Raw genomic sequence first — 21,653 nt, forward strand, 5'->3', positions numbered from 1 at the left:
TTATTCTCTGAAAATAAATACCAGAGATTGCCAAGTGTTTCTCCACCTAGCAGCATTAGCTGACTATGTCAAGAACCTGAAAAAGGGAAAAGGAACCCTCTTGGATCTCCAGAAAGTGGTATATTTTGCACAAGAAACTGTATGGAAGAATGTATGAAAGCAGTTCTGAGAAGTGGCCCTAAAATAGCTTGAGCTTGCCTTCCTTGGAGTGGGAGCTGCTGCAGTCAGTAACAAGAACGGAGAAATAGGTAGGGACAAAGAAAGCATGTGAAAATGAGAACAGAAGGGTGGAACTGGAGATGGTGGAAAACGGTAAACTAATAGATGGCTTCAAAAAGTGATGTGATTGGGAGATCAGATGCAGAAAATGACTTTGTCAAAGTTTTAAATGCATGATCAGTATATATCTTTCAGTAGCATCTCTCCGAAAGGCAGTCTTCATGCTCATTGTCATTGGATATAGTGTAAAACCACAATTCCGGGACAGAATGCTGTAGCTTTGTCTTCTGAAAAAAAGTAATCATTTTTGGAAGACTTTATAACTTAGTTCTCATGCACATTAATAAAAGCAGATCATGAAGCAGCAGTGTGCCCTATTTGCATGGAAAAGATTTTTTCCATGATTTTTTCCATGTTTTTGGCCTTATCATAAACTGAATTTTCGACCTGGATGTGTATTTTCTTGCTATACTTCTAGAATCTTTGTGCCTTAGTTTCCATGGGGTTAAGAAATAACTCTATACTAGCAGTACCATTATTTAATTGGTAAAACACTCAAGCTTTTTTAGTAACAGATGCAAGAGTAAGGTTACATAAAATTTTGGGGGGTTGATAGGAAGTAAAGGGCCCATTTGTAATAAGAGGCATTTCAAATTTATCAGCTACATATTTGCACAATTTCAGTGGGATGCCTCCGAATTGCACATATATTTTTATATTTAATACAGGTTTTCTGAGAAATCTGAACTGAAGTTTTCTTGTTCATATGTAAACTGGAGCCATTTTTGTGAGCTAGCCCCTACACAGGATTAGAAAAGCTTCAGAAAGACAATGTCAGACAAATTATGAACCCCTCAAGCTGTGCAGAAAGAAGATAGTGTCTGTGAAGGTTTCTGTATGCATAGGCATGTTTAAAAATGCAGTCCTTTGTTGGTTTCTTCTCTGTTATTTTGTTCTTTTTTTTTTTTCTCTGATTGTCACTGTCTGAGTTTCTAGGTTGTAGATTAATGCTTAACACTACCCACTGTGTATTTGTGATTTGCGTTTTGTAATTAAGGGGAACAATGGGAGTCCATTGGGTCTCATTATATATAATGGTTGGTTTAATTTGTTTCACTTCTATCTTGTTAATTGTAAATTGATCATTAAGATTTGAATTCTAATCTGTCACCAGGGTTGTGAGTATTGAAGCTAGAGCAATGATCCTGGTTTTAATCACTGATGATGAGAAACAAATTTTATAATTTTGGTACATATTGCAGTTCATATATTTTAACACAGTATTTTATGGTGTTATAAATATTGTTAAATGACTTTTAGTGTAGTTTTACTGTTTGGACTATAATGTATAAATTATATTACTGGTTTGGCAACAGTAGGCATCCAACTGTGTGAGTTTAATTGAAGTAAAGAACACACACCCAGCTGAACTATTTTTCTGCATGTTTGGTTGACTGCAGTCATTGCGCTCAATACCAGGAGTGAAATGTTTGTTGAAGGTAGCCGTACGAAGATGTGAAACAGTCTGTCTGAAGGATCAGTCATTAAAATTATATGCAACAATACTGTGTCAACAGAAAATATTTTAGAGCGTATATTTAATTGCTGTACAAGTGAACAAGTGGTTTCAAAAGTAGGAAAAGGCAGTACTTAAAAAGCGCTGCAATGCAAAAGGTAGTTCAGAGGAGTAAAGGCAGCACTGCCACCTTAGTGTTCAAAAATCAGCTCATCCTAAAAATATCCTAAGACTGACTTTGAATTGTGACTAGTTAACGTTTGCTGGTTCTTTGCCTCCAGTATTTGAATGTTTTGGAGGAACCTGTTTTGGTTTGGTTTATTTTTTTTTTCCCCAAGACTCTTCCAGCAAGGATGGTAGATAAAAACTTAAATTTGTTTTTAAATAGAAGTTGAGGCTTTCTTGGTAGTTGAATGGATCCAGAAGTATAGAGGGGTTTTTTGTTGTTGTCCCTGTCCTCCCCCCCAGTCATCATCAATTATTTTTAATACAGTGACAAGTAAATGAGATTTGGCAAAATCTGTTACCCATCTACTTACGAGCATGTATTTAACATTCTCATTTTCATGTGATGTTGTAGCTTTTGCTCTGTGCAGTTTTGAAGTAATATTGATTTCATACAGGTCTTTTGAGTCTATCAGATCTCAGAAGCGCACACAGATACATTAACATACAGGTCTTTTGAGTCTATCAGATCTCAGAAGCGCACACAGATACATTAACATGACTGTATGACTTGTGGGGCCAGCCTGAGTCTGCAGAAGTGCAACTCCACGCAGAGTTCAGCTCAGATGGCAGCACTCCAAATGTCTGCACGCTTCAGTTTCTTCTAAGTCCACCATGGCTTATTACTCCGTCTGTTGGACCCAGAGTAGTTCTTGTGAAGCAACATCAGCATGTCCGTGCTGTGTCCTTTAGTTGTTCTGGATCCATCAGACATAGTGCTTAGTGCACAGATGTTTCTAATTTACCTCTCTCCCTGGCATTACGTGTGGGCTATCGCTGAAGGTTCAGGACTGTGTACTTCGGCACCTGCCCCCCTCTTTCTCCTGTCCCTGCTCTGACTGCTTGGGAGCAGAGTGATTCAGAAGCATTTACACAGACCAGGTCCTGCCCCTGGCTGGGTGGAATTGTTACTCCTAGTATAAATGTGCTGTCACGTTCAGTACAGTTGTTCAGGCTTATTACAATTACGGTTGTGGTTTGTTGGGGATTTTTTTGTTGGTTTGTTTTTTGGGGTTTTTTTTACCCAACAATTTTGAAGTTATTTAAATATTACATAGAACTAACTGTTCTATCTTAATCTTTGGAAACTGAGGTGGATGAGTGGTATATTTAAAGATGCAGAGGGAATCTTTGTCAGGTGATAATGAAGACTCTTGGTGTGCGGTCTTGTATTGGGACCGGTGTTCTCTTTAATGCCGACACACGTAAACCTTTTAACATTGATCTTAATAGATATTCTGCCCTTCATGTGTGCTGTCCTCCAAAGTTTCAGTGTAATGAAATACTTGAATCTGGGTGGTGAGACTCTTAGATATTTACTTGGAAGGGACATTGTGTAAATAGTATTTTAACTGGAATGAATTTTTTTTTGTACATCAGTACATTTTGTACAGTTACAGTTCAACTGTACAGTTTCAACTGTTCAACTGTAACTACAAAAGAGATGTTTTAGGAGAAGAGAATGCAAGTAACATGGTTCAAAGCATCAGGCATTTAGAGCTGTATTTTAGAGATTAGAGATCATGCTACTCATGTTTTCAATGAACTCAGTACTTTCTTTTGTTTCATTAATTATAATTTTCAGTAGCATTTTGGTTTGGGTTGATTTGAATCCCTTGATCTTTCCACAGAGACTTCAGGCATCTTCAAATATGCTGGAGGTGAATAAGTCACTTTAAAACTTAGAGATTTTTACCACCTTGAAAGTTGTTTCTGCTGTTCCGTGAATGAGACAGCCACATACAAATACAGAAAAAGAAGCAGGATCCCCCAGTTGGGAAACCATACAAACATGATAATTTACAGTATTCTCACGTGGCAAATGCTGTTGCATTTTGCTGGCAAAAAAGGAACGCAATCTTGAGTTTAGTCCCTGTTACCACTTGGTTGGGCTTTGTTACGTCAGGTCTTTGTTGAGCTGCTCTGTAGTGAACCTTTGCTTTTTATCTACTGATTGTCTTTCTTACAGTACCAGGTACGGACTGCATTCATACTGTGTGATAACATTGGTCCAACTGACAAGACTTTGTTAATGCTGACATTTAAGTTACTAGTATTTCTGTTAAAGGATCGGTGTAAAAATTCGACTTCAGTTACCTTCTGTAACATCCTGCCCACTGTTACGTACCTGTCCAGGAAACGCTTGTGCACTTAAGTTTGATGTACAAATACATCAGCACAATTCTGATGTATTTGTCAGTGATGTTCCTTAATAGAGCTGTAACTCCCTATCTAGATTCAATTACATACAGTCGTCTTCCAAAGTTTCCCTTGCTAAGTTTTTTTAGATTCACAGATGATACCATGTATTGTTCTCTATTTAAACATGAAAAGATTATGTTGTCATTTCTAGATTTGACTTGTCAGTGTAACAACATGTTTTTGAGGGAGGAGTATTCCTTCCCCCCTGCACTTTGTTGTATTTTTCAGAATGTCAGTTGTTGTTGCATTCTGTAACAGCCAGGAAGGTAAACTATCTTTCTGCTGTAACTGCAGCATATTTAAGTTTATGATTTAAAGATATCTCTGAAGCTTTTTAACCTCAAGATCTGGAGTGGCAGATGCCATAAAGCAAATTTGCTTGCTTTTGATTCTTACTTTCTGATGGTATAGCAGATTCTGACATGTTCTCATTAACCTTTTCCAAAGAGTTAAACTGTACAAGTGCATAATGTATATTTTATCACAATTTAATCTGAGATCTTCTCCTGATATTAAGAAACAGCTCATGCCTGTTTCTCCATGGGCTGATGGTTAGAGATGTAGCAAGTAGCAGTCCCAGGTCATTCATGGATCTGGTGTCTCTGCTCAGCCGTGAAGAATAAGAATTGCTAGAATTGACTAATTTTCTTAAAGGCTGTGCTGAGTTTTATGTAGATTAGGGTGTGCCTGTATGATTTTGTCCCTTGTTTCTTAAGGTTTTATTCATTTTCCTCTTAATGTGTTGGGGGGGTGTTGTTTTTTTAATCTGTGTAATGGTATGTTGGGCATATTAGGTTAATAAAGTTTCTAAAACAGTACCACTATTGAGAGTTCAACCTGTACAGTGCAGTAAAGGTTGATCAAGTTTTTAGTAGCCATTTTTCAAATTAGATGTTAGCTTTTCCTAAGAAAGAACTTGAAATGTGTTTTTAAAATGCTGGCCAAATTCTTGCTTAACAAATATGAATTTACATTTATTGATCTTATTTAACATCAACGCATAATGCCAAATGACATGCCTGTTTAAATTAGGCTGAAAATAGCATAGCCAACCTATGACTGACTGATTGCCATTGGCATATTTACCAGATACCATTCAGCATCGTGTTCTTTTGTCTTAAGATTATTTGAAACAGTGTTTTGTTTCTGTAAGTTCTAGTAATAGCCTGTTTATGCATTACATATACATATATGAAATTTTATAAATGCTGAAGCCACATATTGATGGCACGCTGCAGGATGAAATCTGACAACATCCATCATCACTGTGTTTTACTTCTGTAGATCTGAAGTCAACCAGCTTAGTCAGGAAAAAGAGTATCTTCATGGCAGATTGGAGAAGATGCAGAAACGGAATGATGAATTGGACCAACAATGTATCCAGCATGGGAGAATGCATGAGAGGATGAAGTCGAGGTAGGAGGTCTTGTTAATCTGTCAGTATGTGGTATGCTGTACTGTACCTGTTGTGTGGTGTAAACATAAAAATGACGCTACGTTATCTGAAAGTAATATTCTTTCCTTATGAAAATGACCACCCCTTCCCCCTCCCCAAGCGTTCTGTCAAGTTTTTTTATAACATCTTTTGCTTGTGCCATTTTGGATAAATAAAAGGAAAGCTTGAACAACATAGTCTTCCAAAGAATTTAAGCCTAGTACATATGTGTGTGGGCTGCTTCGGCTGTTCTCTGCTCTAACTTGGATGAATTGTCTTACCATACAAAAAAAAAAAGGGGGGGGGAAGGAAGGGGAGAGGAGGTTGTTCGGTAATATGAATGTAGAGTACAGATGTGGATTCCATAATGCCATGTAATAGGTGTATTCTTGGGGTTTACCATCTTACCTTTCTCAGTAATATTTAACTTGTATAAACAGACAAGTCTTACTGAAGATCTTAGTAACCAGAGAACTATTAACAGCTTCCAGACACCACTAGCCTTTTCAGAGAAGCAGCTACTTCTTCAGGAAGAGCTGGGAGCAGTTACAGCAAGGCTAGTATGGAATTTTTCCACCAATACCGATTGACTGTTCTGGCCAGAGTGTCCAGGCTGATAATGCCTTGTGCTGTGATTTGGATTAGATGTCCTTAAAGATCACTGTGGAGACTTTTCTTTTTGGTACCAGAAAGTTCATCTATGCTCTCTTGTTGTTTTCCACTCCACATTCAGTGTAACAGGCACTGGAAAGAGCTTAGGCATGGTTGGGGAGGTAGAGGATAAGTAGGGAGATGACTGAGAGGCAACTCTGCAAACCCAATCAGTCAGGCTACCTCTTGTCAGTAGTGAAAGGCAAAATGCAGTTTAACTTCATTTGGACTAGATAGTCCTGGCTGGGTAAAATTCTGTTTGCTTTTTTTGATCACTGACCACCTGATAGGAACAGAGCTTGGATGTACTGAAGCAGCCGGTCTTGTATGCTCATTTTTTTTCCAGCTATTGATTTTTTAAATTTTTTTCCTGCCATCTCTTCATTCTCTGTCTGATTCCATATCAGCTTGTTTCTTGCAAGCTCTCCATATATTCTTTTCAGTCATCCAGACCCCCTTCTTTCCTCCTCTTTTTCAGATTTCTGTCTGTACCTCATCCTGTTCTTCTGCAACCCAGGATTGTCATCATCTCTTATAGCTCAGAGAACAAAGAAATTCAAAATGCTACGACTGTGTCCCAAATCTATGTGACCACATAATCTTTCCGTCCATCTCACCTCCCTTTTGGTTTCTTTACTTGTGGTGGATTCTTAGCATATGGGGGACATGTGCTGAGGACTCAGGGTTACTTTTAGGGGAGAAAAAAAAAATTTTTTTTTTTTTTCCCCTCCTAGCTGTTCTTCTGTAGAACTACTAGTATCTAGTTGAATTTAAGACTACTTTGTAAGTTTTTTGGACAACCTTTCCTCTGCCAGAACCAAATAGATCTACTGGAAAATGTTGCTCATTCTCTGCTGCAGCAGCAATGATTATACACTAGAATCCAGAACAGAAAAGTGGTTTGAAAGCAGAGCGGTCATGATGCAGGCGGTGCCTTTACCTGCTGCTGCTGCTTTGCTTGACAATAAGGAGAGAAAACAGGACACTGATAGCATTTGTTTTATTTACATATTCTAAAATATTAACTATGGCAGAGATTATCAGGTATTTGAATCGTGAACAGTATACTTTACCAGCATTTTAAGAGGGGACTCTTAACATATTTTTAATTATGATCTTGCATTATATTCATTTAAAATCCAGGTAATAAGTGACAGGGTGATATAATAAACTGCTTTAAAAATTCAGTGTAATCTAATTTTAGTTTCTATGTGAAAACTATAATAGGTTTTCAGTATCATTTCCCAAATGCTATAAATTAGCTATGAAATATTCAGATGTAGGTGAAGAAAAGCAGAAAGTATAACTACTACAACAAATAAATCTCCCAGTTCCTTACATTTATGTTGAAGTACTTCCACCAAATAAAAATTGTGATTTTTTTCATCTGATTTTGAAAATAGAGATCTGACTATGGTATTTAGTAAAGGCAGAAAAACAAATAATAATAATGATGTGGTTTGCCTCAGATTTTCATCCATCACTCAGATACTAATAATCACAGCAAAATAATGTTAAGGATGATTACTTCTTAACACAATTTTTTTTGTTTCCCCTTTGTATGTGTATGTATGCTACAAATAGCACCGGTCTTTTTGCAACACAATCCTGCAACGTGGGTTCCTACCTAATTTTCTGTCTGTTGTTATTCTGGATCTCTTTAGAAAGTTTCTTGTATCAAAATGGTTTTAACTTAACTTGGGACCTAACATTTGCATTTGAATAATAAGGAATTGTGACATTTGTTTAAGAAGAAATCTCTGTCACTACTTGTATTCTTCGAGGAGAATATGACAGGCCCTGATACAACTATTTTGTGGAAGTAGAAAGACTAATTGATCAGTTGGAATTTCTTTTAGAGCAACAATATTTTGGTGATTGTGATAGGTGCATTCCTGAAAGTGAACAAAATAACTCTTTCTTTGCCATTCCGATCTTTCTGTCTGAATATGTGCTGTATATGAATATAATCTAAATAACATAAAGCAGATTTAAAATAAAAAAGATTACTTTAAATTGCTATCATTAAAGATTATTTTAAATCAGTCTTTTCAATGCAATGCAAATATCCATCCCTTTCGGTGTGTTTTTACTCAGTGAAATACAGCATTAAAAGAAGTAGATGTCCATCTAAATGATATAGTTGATGTACGCTATTGGGGCAAACTTGGGTTGAAAGATGTACGGTTTGCAGGACTAGAGTGACACGTTAAGACTGCAGTACAGCTTATGAAGAGATGTTCATTTAATGTTGTTAATCTAGCAACCCTATGGATCTTTGCTTTAGATACATGTATGATTTTTTTACATTAGTTTGTGCTTGTTTTGATGTTTTTTGCAGTTACGTACTTTTCATTTTAGACAGTGATTTGTTTAGCTAAGTGGATTATCTCAAAAGTATTAATTAACATGACATAGGGTCACTGATGTGCCACTGGAAATGAGCTGGTTAGCATGTGTGACTTTATGGATCTGAATCTTGGAGAAATAAATTCGTCTGTTATGTGGCAAAGAGCACATTGGTATAAATTTTCAACCTGAAAGCAAATTTTATTATTAAATTCTTCAAATTCCCATTCTGTAGATCTGTGTTCGTAGTAGAAATTAGCAGGTAGCAGAAAGTACAGAATTTCTCATAAGGCAGCTATAGAGATAGAAAGCTAGCCAAGTATAAAAAAGAATATGTAGCAAAAATAAAAGGTTAAACTACCCTTTCGTTTTCCTTCTGTGCTCCACTCCACCAAAAAAAAAAAAAAAAAAAATGGATTCCAGAGGAAGGAAAATCTGAAATCAAACTAATTGGGTAACTGTACACATAATGTTGGTTCATCCTCTCCTTCATCTGTTTTCAAACCAGATTCCAAGGCATGCGTTTTCACCTCTGTAGTTAGACCAGTTCTGTAAATGCAGATCCACTTTCTCGCAAGCTCTCTTCTTTTCTGATTTGGGGAGCAAAAAGAAAAAGACAAGAATCTGCCTAGACCTATTATTGATGGGACATATTTATGAATATTTGCCCAAGCTGCCATGGGTCAGGATTTCATCAGGCTATTTAAGCTTTCACTGAACTTAGTTAACAACCCTTATAGGTACAAGGTTCAATTATGGCTTTTCTTTTCCGCATCTATTCTTCTTATAAAGCAAGCATTTGATTGTAAGTCATCCATTTAGAGAACTTCTTCTGTGGACAGCCAGTGTCTAAAATGGGAAGCATTTAATTTAATATAGCTAGTTCTTTTCTGTGTACATTTCCTGTTAAAGACCCAGATGATGTGTGGAGATACAGCAAATATGGAGTAGCATCTTCAAGTAGGAGAAGAAAATCCTAGGCAATTGCTTTCCTTTTTTCAAGATGAGCCAGCCATGCCTTTACTTTTTATCAAGCAGCAAAAAAGAGCACATGGACAGTAGTTTGCATGAAATATGAGGCTCTTTTGAAATGTTTTTAATAAAACATAAATTTAGAAGCTTCTAATAAGTTTTTTCCAAACATTTTTCCAAACTAAATTCAGTATATGGGATCCGGGGCTATGGATTTTCTCTAAAGCTTCAGTTTTGGTCATTAGAGTTGGTATTACTGTTATTTTTGCTGTAGTGTGTGTGTGTGATCACTGTCCAATCTGTGTAACATTAACAATAATACATTTTATGCAAATTTTATGTGGGGCTTTTTGTTGTGGTAGCTTTTTTGGGGTGACAGTGTTGCATGTATTTCGACTGTATTTTTGGTAGCTGAAGTTAAAAAGAAGAGCCTACAGGACTGGCAGTTTGGGGCAGATGTGTGTCTATTCCTCAGGCATCAGTGGTTGTAAGTTAACTATAAAAATGTTACAACCATCTGTGTAACAAGACGGCAGAGATCTGCTCTTGCCTGTTACTATAAATAAGAAGGAGATTTGTTTGACTTCATAGACATTGGATTTATAAAGACTATATGTGTCAAATCGTAACTACGTGCCATGTTGCCGAGATGTGTCTGCAGCCAACTACCTGGGGTGTCTTCCCCTTCAGACATTCTAGTGTAGTGCAGCAACTGTGCAGAAATGTCTGTATAGCACAACATGTGACAAATTATATTTGTTTTCTACCTATGGGGAAATGCATGATTCTTATGGATAAGCTTATCTGGAAGAGTAGCTAAAATGGATTCTTAAATGGACCACTCAAGGAGGTAGAGAGAAAATATGACATTCAGTTTGACAAGATTTTAAAGGTTTTTCCCACCATTAAATTTATTTTTTGTTGTTGTTACTAAGTGGTAGTGTATGAGAGATCATGTATGCATGAGAGAACACATATATATGAGAATTGTGACATATATATATATTGAGAATATGCCAGCAGTTTCAAGTAACTGATACATAAAATCACAATAGCTGGTTTGCTGTCACTATTACACTTCTGAATAGAGATTTTGGATTTCTTTGGCAAATCTCCAGTAGAACAATTGATTAAAATTATTTCTTGATAACTGGAGCAATCAAGTTGCATTTAAAATTTTACATTTTCTGCCTAAAGCTCTTGTGTGGGTTTTTTTGTGTTTTCAAGAAATAGCAATGGGTGGAAGAACTCAGTTTTGATCATTGCCTAGAAGACCTTTATTTTTTTTCCAGTCCAGTTTGTTCTTTGTTGAATATATTCTCTTCCTTATTTTTATTTTGCTGATCAGTTAGTATTTTTTTAAGTAACAGTGAGGCAATTTTTATTAGACCAATCATCTGGTTTGAAATGCAATTATAGAATAAAAATGCACTCTATTGTGGCTTTTTAGTTTAAAATGCATTAATTTTTACATTGAAAATAGAGATTAACATATGTAGTGTCTGTAACATCTTTGATATTAAGTTGTCTCAATGTTTAAAGAGCAGTATGCTCCACTTTTTCCTGAGCATCATTATTCGCATCCACATACCTCTGGTGTGGTTTCACTGTAACGGGATCACTGTAACAATTGGAGACAGAATTGCTTGTATAGCCTTTCATGCAAGGAGTTTGTAAAGAGCTTTGTGGTCACTGTGTCCAGCATTGCGGTGCTGCCAGATAAAACTCTCGGCTCTGTCCAGAATTTGGGGTTATCACTATTACTTAATTTTTTATTGCTATTTAATAGACTCACACTTTGAGAAATGTATACTCTAGAGAAGTACTATTGGGAAATAATCAATGGAGGATGTGTATATACATACACACATATACATATATATGTTGCAAATCCTGTCAGAGTCTGAAAGTGTATTTGGCTTTTGTTTAATGTTTGGGTGTTTGCACATAGTTCACATGGTCTGGAATAGAAACTGGATGTTCAAAATCTCTCCCTCCCTCTTCCTCTCCAGTTCACTATTTGTCTATTTACTATATATACGTTTGTCTGTTCCCCCCACACACACACTTTAAATAGATGTCTATATATAGTGTATATATAAATGCATATATTATATATATAAATGCATATATTATTTATGCATTTATATGTATAATTTTCCCATTCTAAATAGTTAATAAGTTATATAAGATTATATAAGCCCCCAAATACTGTTTTTAAAGATTTATTCCCCAACTACTTGAGCAGTAGACACATAAAGCAAAAATTATTGTAGTTATTAGAAAACCTGAAAATATGTACCAAAAGTGAAATACAGGGTCTTCAGAAAATGCTGCAAAATAGTATGCAAATAAGTTGTTAGCCTTCTTAAGAAACAAATGACAAGCGGAGGGAAATATCACACCCAATTTTCAGATAGATGTTTAGGGAACTTAATAATGTTCTGTAAGATGTATTCTGGGTCACTGAGTACTGTGTTCCTCTACTGCAGCTATCACTGTGTGTGTGTATAAAATATATCTACTTTTATACATAGTTCATATATATATTCCTTTGAGAATGTATTGAGATCCTTTGTAAAAGTCATTAGGCCTCACTGCTCCAGTTTGGACAACTGTTTCCAGCACCACTGATCTGATTTGGATCCTTCTTCTTTTTGGTCTGAATTTATTTGTATTCAGCTTGTACCTACTTGTCCTTGAGCCAAAATTGGGGTAAGTAGTTATTTTGTTCTGCTTTTATTTTATCTGCACTGATAATGCAGATAATCATAGACAATGGTTGTATCTATTCAGTCCTACTTCTGATTAATAAGTGAAGCCTTCCTCTTTTGTTCTTCTTTTTGCAGTAAGCTATCACCCTCAGTTTTCTGATTGTTGATCTTTTTTGAATATGGGCAATCAGAACTGTTTGCAGGGTTTTGGATAAGGGCATTTGAGTATCTCGTATGGTGGAGATACCTGGAAATTTACTTGACTTTTTTACTGGAAATTCCTTGACTGATGGATCCTATTATCACGTTTGCCTTTTTGACAGCTGCGTAATATTGGCAGCTGATAATCCTTCTATATCCAAGAATTACATCCAGGACCTCTTCCTCCCAAGTAAATTCAAGTTGTTAGCAGAGACTTTTGCTATGAACTGAGAATGCGTTAAATCCCCAGTGTAGGACTTTGTATTACAAAATTTTCATCCCGTTCTGCTGTTCCAATCTTCTGAGTCATCTGTTTCTTTCTGTGCAGTATCCTAGACCTTCTCCTAGCTGATGACACCTCTTAAATTTATCAGCCCACTCCCACTTTTTGTGCTGAGTCATAATTCAAAATATTCAAAAATCTGTTTAAACTCGAAGAAATCAACTTATAATTCTTCCTCACCTTCAATTGTTCCTGTCGCCTGTGCTCTTTATTTTAGTCAGTTACTTATCAACAACAGCTTAGTTAACAATTGCTGATGGGGCATGATATTTAATGTTTTGCTGAAGTTAATGTAGGTAAGATTTATTGTATTTCCTTTATCAAAAAAATCAGCTGTCAAAGAATTTAGGATTGACGTGACAGAATCTGCTTGGTCTACCTTATGTGTCAGTTTCTCGTGTTTTCCGTTTACCTTCATGTCCTTATATATCCTTTTCCCTTCAAAATTTGTTGTAGGCTTTTCATGCATTTAAGGTCATGTTAATGGGCTGATAATTATCTGAATTACCTTCTTTAAGGATTAGTTAATGCTGCATCTGTTTTGATTGCTTAACAATGTAGTCAATGTGGGGAAGAAGGTGTAGAGGGGAAGACTACAGTGTCTGTGTTCACTTTGCACATCAAGATAGCTGGCCACCACAATTTCAGTGTTTTAGAAACTGGAGAATAATATCTGGGAAAGGGACACCATAAACTTGGGGGGATAGTCAATGCCTCAAAGAAAAGCTAGGTGGAAAAATAGCCAGGTTTGCTTGCTTCTGTGTTGGACAGCTATCAACGCTCTTGACTAACACCCCATCTGCTAAGAGTCTGGTAATTGTCCACTCCTGAGAATATCTTCTACTCTACTGCTTTGATGTACTTTGCCTTCTCCAAAGCAGACACGGGGATAGTTCTTATTCATGCCATCAACTTCTGGGAGTCAAAGCCTTCAGCTCACTAATAGTAAGCTTGTGTTCTTGTCTACTGGGAATGTAAAAAGCCCTGAAATACGTGTGACATAAAACAGCACAACATAAGGTTCCAGGCTGTTCTTGTTACTTTCTGTTGTCAGCACAGTTGTTGGTTTTCAAATTTAAATGTTAATTTAGCATTAACGAAGAATTCTTGATTCTCTCCTCTAAAATGGCGGTGGATAAAGGTGATGTCTTTGACAGCTCGGCTCAGACTCTTCTTGATATGGCAAGATCTATAAATGCTTGACCCTATGCAGATCATCACAGTGATGCTGAAAAAGATGTGCATTGTTGGAGGGAAGTGTACCCATGGTTTTCCAGTGAAACCCCATTTTATTCTCCTATGTTTGGTACAAACCGGCAACTGTTTTAATTTTGCTTGGGGCTTGCTTCTGGTGGTGATATGTGATCCTTCTTGTGTTAATCCACCAATTCCCCCTTAACCACTACCATATCTTCTACTTTGAAACACTTTGCTTTCAGTGCCTGGTAGTAGCACCTCTGGTCCATGGTAGTAGTCATGGACCAGCCTTCCTCACCCCTTTCCCCAGAGATGTGGAATAAAAAGCGAGTAGGCTGGATCAAAGTGCTCCTTTGCTGGCAGGTTCATAAACACATAGTTGTTTAATGGCAAGAAATAGCACCAAAAAGCATGTCACAGTTCATTTAAGTTATCTGCTAAAAGGTATCCAGAGCTACAGAATAAAGGTTTCTACCCAGGATAATAGCCTTTCCAATGTCGTATAAACTCTGGAGGACAACCCTCCCCACATTCCTCCTAGAAGTATACACTATTTAACAATCTTTAGCAAGTCTTGATTGTTTAGACCATCTAAAAAATTAAATTGTTGAAATCCCTGACTGTTATACTCACCTTGTTTTCTTTCTTCCATATTGTGTTGCATCTGCATTTTTAAAGTTTATTTTTCTGTACTGTATTTCTGTGATATCCTTGTGATATGTCAGAATGTTAAAAAAAATGTTTTCAAATAGCCACTGTGAGACTAACACTATGCAGTACTTCAGCAGCAAATATCTAGTTGGGATATTTAACAGTAATTGAGATCTTCCTATTGGGCCTTAAGTGAACTCACAATAATAGTAAAATCTGACTGTTAACCCATTTGGCAAACTACTTTAAGCAGTAGCAGATTTCCTTCCAGTTTTGATCTCTGTATATAACTGAGATTTTCAGACTAAGACTATTTAAAACCCTCCATTCCCATATAGTGGGGAACTGAAAATGAAGACAGATGAATAACATTTAAGCAGCTTTGCAAGTGTGTCATGAAAATTTACCAGCTCCGTAACAAAATTTATGCACCTGCCTGCTTTCAAGGTTGTTATTGTAAGAGAAGGAGACCCAAAACTAATGATGATGTATGTTCTTAATAAAATGAGAGTAGATTTTTGCAAGGCTTTTGGAAGGCTGCTTTTTCCTGATAACTTCAGTGTTTTGATTGCTTCCGCAGGGTCCAGTCCTGCTCCTATGGAAGTTGATATAACTGTGGATGCTCTCATTTTCCATATATGTCTAACCTGTTTTTAAATCTTTTGAGTGTTTAGCCTTGATGTGTCTTGTGCCAGTAGTTCCATAACTAATGTTGCACTTAAAGGTGGGTTTTTTTCCCCTTCATGATTTTTGTTTTCCATCTTTCAGATTAATTGGAAGTGCTGTTGGTTTTGCATTCTGAGACTGAAGACTTATTTTTGCACTGGTTTTGCTCTCCAAAACACAGATAGAATCTTCTTTTGCTTATTTCTTGTCTAACTTACACTATCATTCTTTTCTGGAGCTCCATCACATTCATTATCAGTTTCTGAGTGCACTGCAAAAAAATTGCTATCCTAAAAAATTAAATACTAAAAAGTAGTTGTGTTTATTGTGCCTTGTGATAGTGCTAATTGGTGGTAGCCTAATAGTAACAGGCATTGGCTAGTTTCTGGAAATGTGATCTTAAATGTGTTATCCCTCAGGTGCTAATCACAGAAGTTGTAGTAAATAGAGATTATGGAAGTGGCTATAACAAAGGACGGTATGATAAGAGCTACTTAGCATCTACATTTCTAGTGTACTCAAGGCGGCGTTATGTGTGCTCGGGGCTTCTCAGTTTGGTTCTGAAATAAAGTAGTGACGATTGAAAATATGAAAGAAATGGAAAAGGGTAGTAGATTATTCTGTGTTTGTTTAACTTGTTCTTTGTGAACAGTAAATTCATATATGCAGGGAAAGAAAGGAGAAATTAGATTCTTCAGAAGTCCTTTTTAACCTCAGAGAACCAGATTCCACCTTTAGTTATACATATGGAAATACATTCTTGTCCCAAATATGAGATCTCATTACTTAGGACTTGATCCTGAATGGTCTTTAGGATTCTGATTTGATTCAAGTCAAGGTTGCTAAATACTTCCAGGTACAAAAGGTTGTCTCAGTGGCATGGCTGAAATTATAGTAATTTTTTCTCTGCTTATGTAAAGTGGTGTAATCCTTTTGAGTGCTACACTAGCACTTCCCACACTACCAGGGATTTAGCCTTAGTTTTAGCTATGTGACTTGCATGTAGTCAAAAACAACTTTTAGGGTTTGCGGTGGGTTTTTTGGTTTGTTTTTTTGGTTTTTGTTTTTTTTTTCTCCTCTGCTTGGATCACTTGAGTGGCTGACCTTTCATATATACATATATATATTAAAAAAATACATCTATATAAATATGTGTGTGTGTTTATATATGCATGCATATATATATACACACACATAGTTTCAGAACTAAAAAAAGCTCATTTGTAAAGTGACACCAAGCACAGACAATTGCACAGAATAAATGTTTGGAAGCATGTGACTCAAAAGCACTTTGACTTTAACTTTTACCATCATGAAGGCTGTTATAATTTGCTGTGCTTATCACACATGTGTTAGACGATGCAAATACTTGTGCTTCCCAAATCAGTTTTATGAATAAAATGCACAAACAAGCTGAGCAGAGGCACATGTATCCTTGGGAAAGGGCTTTCATAGGCTGGGCAGAAATGGAATTTATTCATTGACTTTCTGTAATGTTAACCCACATCAATAAAATCCACAGGAACTGTGTCTAACGTTTTGCCCTTTTTAAATTTCCATTTTTAATAGCAAGAAGACACTCCAGGCAGTGCATTTCTGGGGGATTATTGCATTTCTCGGGTGGGTGAAGTCACTCACCCTTCAGCCTTGTGCCTCGCAACACACCCGAGGCAAGCAATAATCCCCAGCAAGGCACTGCCTGTCTTATCTTATTGCTTAATTATTATACCTATTTAATGCTGCTTAGAACATTGTCAGCTGTTGAGAAAAGGTAATTATCACTAGTCAAATGAAAAACACTTTTTTGGCTGCCTTACGGATACACATTTTACTGGTACCTTGATACATAATGAAGCCTGATAGCAAAACTTTTGCTTGTCTCTTCTTCAAGCCACAGCTGTTTCCCTGCTAAATTCATCCCATCTGTCTCCCCTTCCGTAAGGCTGTAGGCAGTATAGCATAAGTACAGAAGCAGTTCAGTGCTATTTTGGATAAACATAGCTGAAATTTGAATCTTTGCCATTTGCAATGCACACATTTTGTTTTACTGCTGTAAAGAGAGCTGTCAAAATAAAAACTACATGGATAATTTACTGAAATACAGTCAAATAAAGGGATGATCAAAGGGGAAAAATGAAGATACAATATAGGGTCACTCTTACTTTCATGGTGTATTCTGAACAATGTAATTGTTGACCTCTTGGCATTGCTGGGTTCAGAGAAATTGGTAGTGAATAAGAAAAGTAGAAACCACTAAATTGGAATATAGCATGAAGAATTCCAGACTTCATGCCAAAAAGGTTAACTGTAGCAGGCAGTTATTTGTGATAGTGCCCTGTTGAGATATCTGACCAAAGTATAGTTTTTTGCTTGTTTTATCAGGAGTATATAATTGTGTAAGGTAATACAGCTTGGAAACTAACACCAACATTTCTATATGTGACACTGTTTCTGAAAATGGAAGGACGCCGTAACGATCACCGTGGGGCAACGATCATCTACACCCTCCTTTACTCTTTGCAGTTTTAGTTGACCTGCAAAAATGTATATTAAAGCTGAATACAGTCGTCTTCATTGAGTTTGTTGTTCTAAATTGGATTGGTGGTTAGTAACCCAAGGCTTGCGTTTGAAATTCCAGACTTTCTGGAACAAAAGATCCAAATCCCAGTAAGGTCTGCTTGATAGTTCACCTTGGTGACTTGAATAAATTGAGTACTGTGCAATATACAATATTTGAGAGTCTTTCAGACAAAATCCTTTTTTTAAAAGTCCTCTATTCTGCTGAAGTGTTAGAAATCCTATGGCACCCCTAGTAGGAGAAGGGTTTTGACCACATCATCTTGGATGTATTTTCCTTTCACTGCGTTACTGTGTTCTATGTGGCCCATCTCAGAGAAGACTGTATTTCATCAGCACTGTGTCTGTATGGCTGGTAAATGCTTATGAGTCTTTTGTAGGAGAACCTTGGAAGCTCTTTCTAGGTTAACCCTGATGTGTATTTGGGATAGTTCCATGTTCTGTGAAAGTTAATTCTTGAAGGCTAGTGCTTCAAAGTTCATGTTGTCTTAGGTAAAGGTGAACAAAGCCATGTTTGTCCTAACCTAGAAGATGCTGTCATTGACAAAGAAAGAAATAGATTAAGAAGTTAATGTTAGTGGACAATGAAATGATCTCGATATAAAATTAATCTAAATGTTACGAGCAGAAAGTTCCTTTGGGAAAAAGCACTTTGTGGAGTTCACTACTACTGAAATGCTGATGTCAGTGTTCTGTATTGACGTAGAGAAGGGGAAAAAAGGATGTTAAGTCTTTAGCTTCTTCAGTATTTACAGGATTGTTTTCAAGCTGTATCAAAAGAAACAAAGCCTTTCGTAATATTACTAAGAAAGGAACTGCTACATGAAAAGCTTACACAGTGATTTTCATGTAAATATATGGAAAATCAATACTCTGGCAAGAACCAAGACTGCATTACTCCTTCACATTTACAGGAAGGTTAGAATTTCTCTCTCTTTATAGACACTAAATTGGAATATATTCAAAGGTTGTGAAATACCAGTTTTAGTTTTGTTCAGTAATATGAATATAAATAAGGATGTTATAATCTGGGAGACTGAATGTTGGTATTTAGTCCTCCTGTAACTAATCCAGGAGCTGGTAACACAGCTACTGCACTAGAACTAGTACTCTCATGTTTCAGTTTAAAGGAAGAAAGATTCCACCATTTTTAAAGGAAACCCACTTCTTCAAGGACTCTACCGTATATAAAGGAATCTCCCCCTCTGCCTCCCTTTGGGCTTGACTGAAAGAGTAGTTGTATAGACTTGTCTGAACACTTACTAGGTCACCGAAATATTGCAGTAAACATCCAGGTACTAGGACCATCCTGGAACAATTGCTTTTGTGATAAATATATTGTGATATTCTTCAAAGTCCTACTAAGGCCTGAGCTTACCTTTTAAAAATAGTGCCTATGGCTTGGTCATCTAGTTTTTTATACAGCTGTGTAAATCACTTGCAGTAAAAGGAGAATGTTTAACATCTGATGGAACATGTGCATGTACCAACTTAATGTTTCAAGAAACTTAATAAGCTTCCCCACCACCCCCCTCCAAAAGGAGAGATTTACTTTTGTGCTGCATTACATATTGGAAATGGTTAGCCTCTGTTAGGAATCATTTTGGTAGCTGCTGTAAGTTCACATGGGAGACCTGTACCTTCATGCGTAACAAATTTGACAGATCCACTGCATTTTTTTCTAAACATGATTCCAAAGCTGCAAATATCTAAAGAAAACTCAATTTTTACAACGGGTTTTACCCTCTTACGGGGTTTGCACGAATGAGAATTAGGGATGGAGGAGTGTGCAAGATCAAGAGCAAAACAAGTTAAGTGGTTGTCTTTCCCATATGCGAAGTATTAAGAAAGCTGTCAATCATATGCTTTTCACACCTTTATTACACTTTATTTGTGCAGTCCGGAGTGTCTTACCGTAAGTACGCGCATTTGTTGATGATGTGATCAAAAATCCAAGATTATGTGAATTCCAGGTGATCCTTCACCTACAGTGTTGAGTATGCTTCTGTTGTTGGGACTGTTTGTGGTGATCTGGATCTAATAAGGAGACTTCCTTTTGTCAAATCTAGCACTTCAACTACTCGTTTGTTTTTGTCTGGCCGTTATTTTTTTACTTATGTCCAGGATTTTTTTTTTTCTGCCTATGTGTTTTTAGATCAGACAGAAGGCCCTGTGTTTCCACCCTGTCCTTCTGCAGGTTAGTGTAAGGACAAAAGGAAAAGGAATGGGTCAGAGGGCATCACATACTACCAGACAAAAAATCCATTAAGTAATATGGAAGAAGAAAAACGCTTCTTTAAAGACAAAAGAAAAAGACTTCTTACAGTGCTGTTTTCTGTTCTTTCCCTTTTACCTTTTCATGCTTTTCTTAGTTTAAGGTAATTTTAGGTACTCCATCTCTACATGTGGAAGGAGTGTTTCCTGATAAAAATGTTCTAAAGATTTCTGGATCTTCTGAAAAAGAAAAAAATTTTTTTGAATATCCACAGTGAACAAAAACCTCTGCTTGTTCAAAATTTTTCATGCAACTTACTTGTTTGCTCAGTTGCCTTGTGAGTTATATGATCAAAACCAAAAGCCAATACAATCTTTACAGAATATTATTACTTTTCACTCTATCTTAGCTGTCTGCTCCCACTTTCAACTGCCTCTATTTTGGCAAATTTTAGACGTTGTTGTTATTAATGCTTAGACATTCTGATTAGATACAACTTGCTCCACTGTTTGAAAGTAATTTGGTTTTAATAGCAACATGACATAAACTGAATAATACATTCCACCTATATGGTACATAAATGTTTTTCTTCTCTTTGCCTAGGTTCTCCCAAACAGAGCAATTATAGCAACTATTATAAGTGCTTGCAGGTCATCTGTAAAACAAAATTTAAATGCCTTTCATTCAGCAATAGTCCAGGTTTGGGTTTTTTTTTCTATTAACAGTGCATGTGCAAAACTTACCTTATATTGTTGTGTTCAAATGTTTCCCTCTGAACTGTTCTTCTCTGAATTGTCTCTGGACCCAGCACCGCTCTGTTCCGTTTGAGCCCCCGCTGATGTACAGAAGCTACCCCAAACAAAATTTTAAACGACAGGGACTATTTATGCAAAAGCAGAGGCAAAATTAATTTTGGTAAAAAGCAGAACTGATTAGAGTCCTGATAGTTAAATTCATTAGCAGCGCCCCCAGTTCCACTTTGGTTAAAGCAGTGTTGCAAGATAAATGAGTGCTCCTTCCCATGCTACTTTCTTTCCTTTTAGGAGTCAGTGGAAGTTTGGTTGCTAGAAACATCTGAATTCATTCAGTCTCTTAAACACAACAGGTAACTGTAGAGCAGAATTGAGAACGAGGGTTGCCTGAGATGTTAGTGTTATTTGTGTGAAAATATCATCTTAAAAATTCAGTTCCACTAAAACTTATTCTCTCCTATTAAGCTAATTTCTATTCATATTTTCAAATAGCACATTTGGGGATTCTTTCCTTTCTAATCTTTATGGGAAGGAATTTCTTCCTAATACTTCAGTGACTTTCTGCATCAGATTGGAGGGTAATGTTACAGTCAGTAATGTTTACATCAACAAATGTAAATTCAAATTAAATCTATTATTTAAATAGCATAATGGAAACACATGGTGCTTTGTAGTCATGTAATTAAAGAAGATCTGTGCCTCCAGGAGTTTATGATCTAAAGATCAAAACCAGTTCCACATGCAGCAGACCTCTTCTAAATATTGGTGCACAATTTGGGGATTTTGTCTTGCATTTACTTCAGCATAAATTTTACTCTTGAGCAGAGA

At 36.5% G+C, this 21,653-nt stretch overlaps 1 protein-coding gene across 2 annotated transcripts in view; it reads left to right on the plus strand.

The window, feature by feature from the left end:
* Positions 1 to 21,653, plus strand: part of SDCCAG8 (SHH signaling and ciliogenesis regulator SDCCAG8) — a 119,563-nt gene that overhangs the window by 70,641 nt on the left and 27,269 nt on the right. For both annotated transcript variants that reach the window (XM_076334210.1, XM_076334211.1), the window contains one exon: positions 5,447 to 5,578. In XM_076334210.1, the coding sequence (XP_076190325.1) occupies positions 5,447 to 5,578 (132 nt within the window). The remainder of the gene's footprint in view (positions 1 to 5,446; positions 5,579 to 21,653) is intronic.

This window comes from Aptenodytes patagonicus, chromosome 3, assembly GCF_965638725.1.
Source record: "Aptenodytes patagonicus chromosome 3, bAptPat1.pri.cur, whole genome shotgun sequence".
Classification (NCBI taxonomy): Eukaryota; Metazoa; Chordata; class Aves; order Sphenisciformes; family Spheniscidae; genus Aptenodytes; species Aptenodytes patagonicus.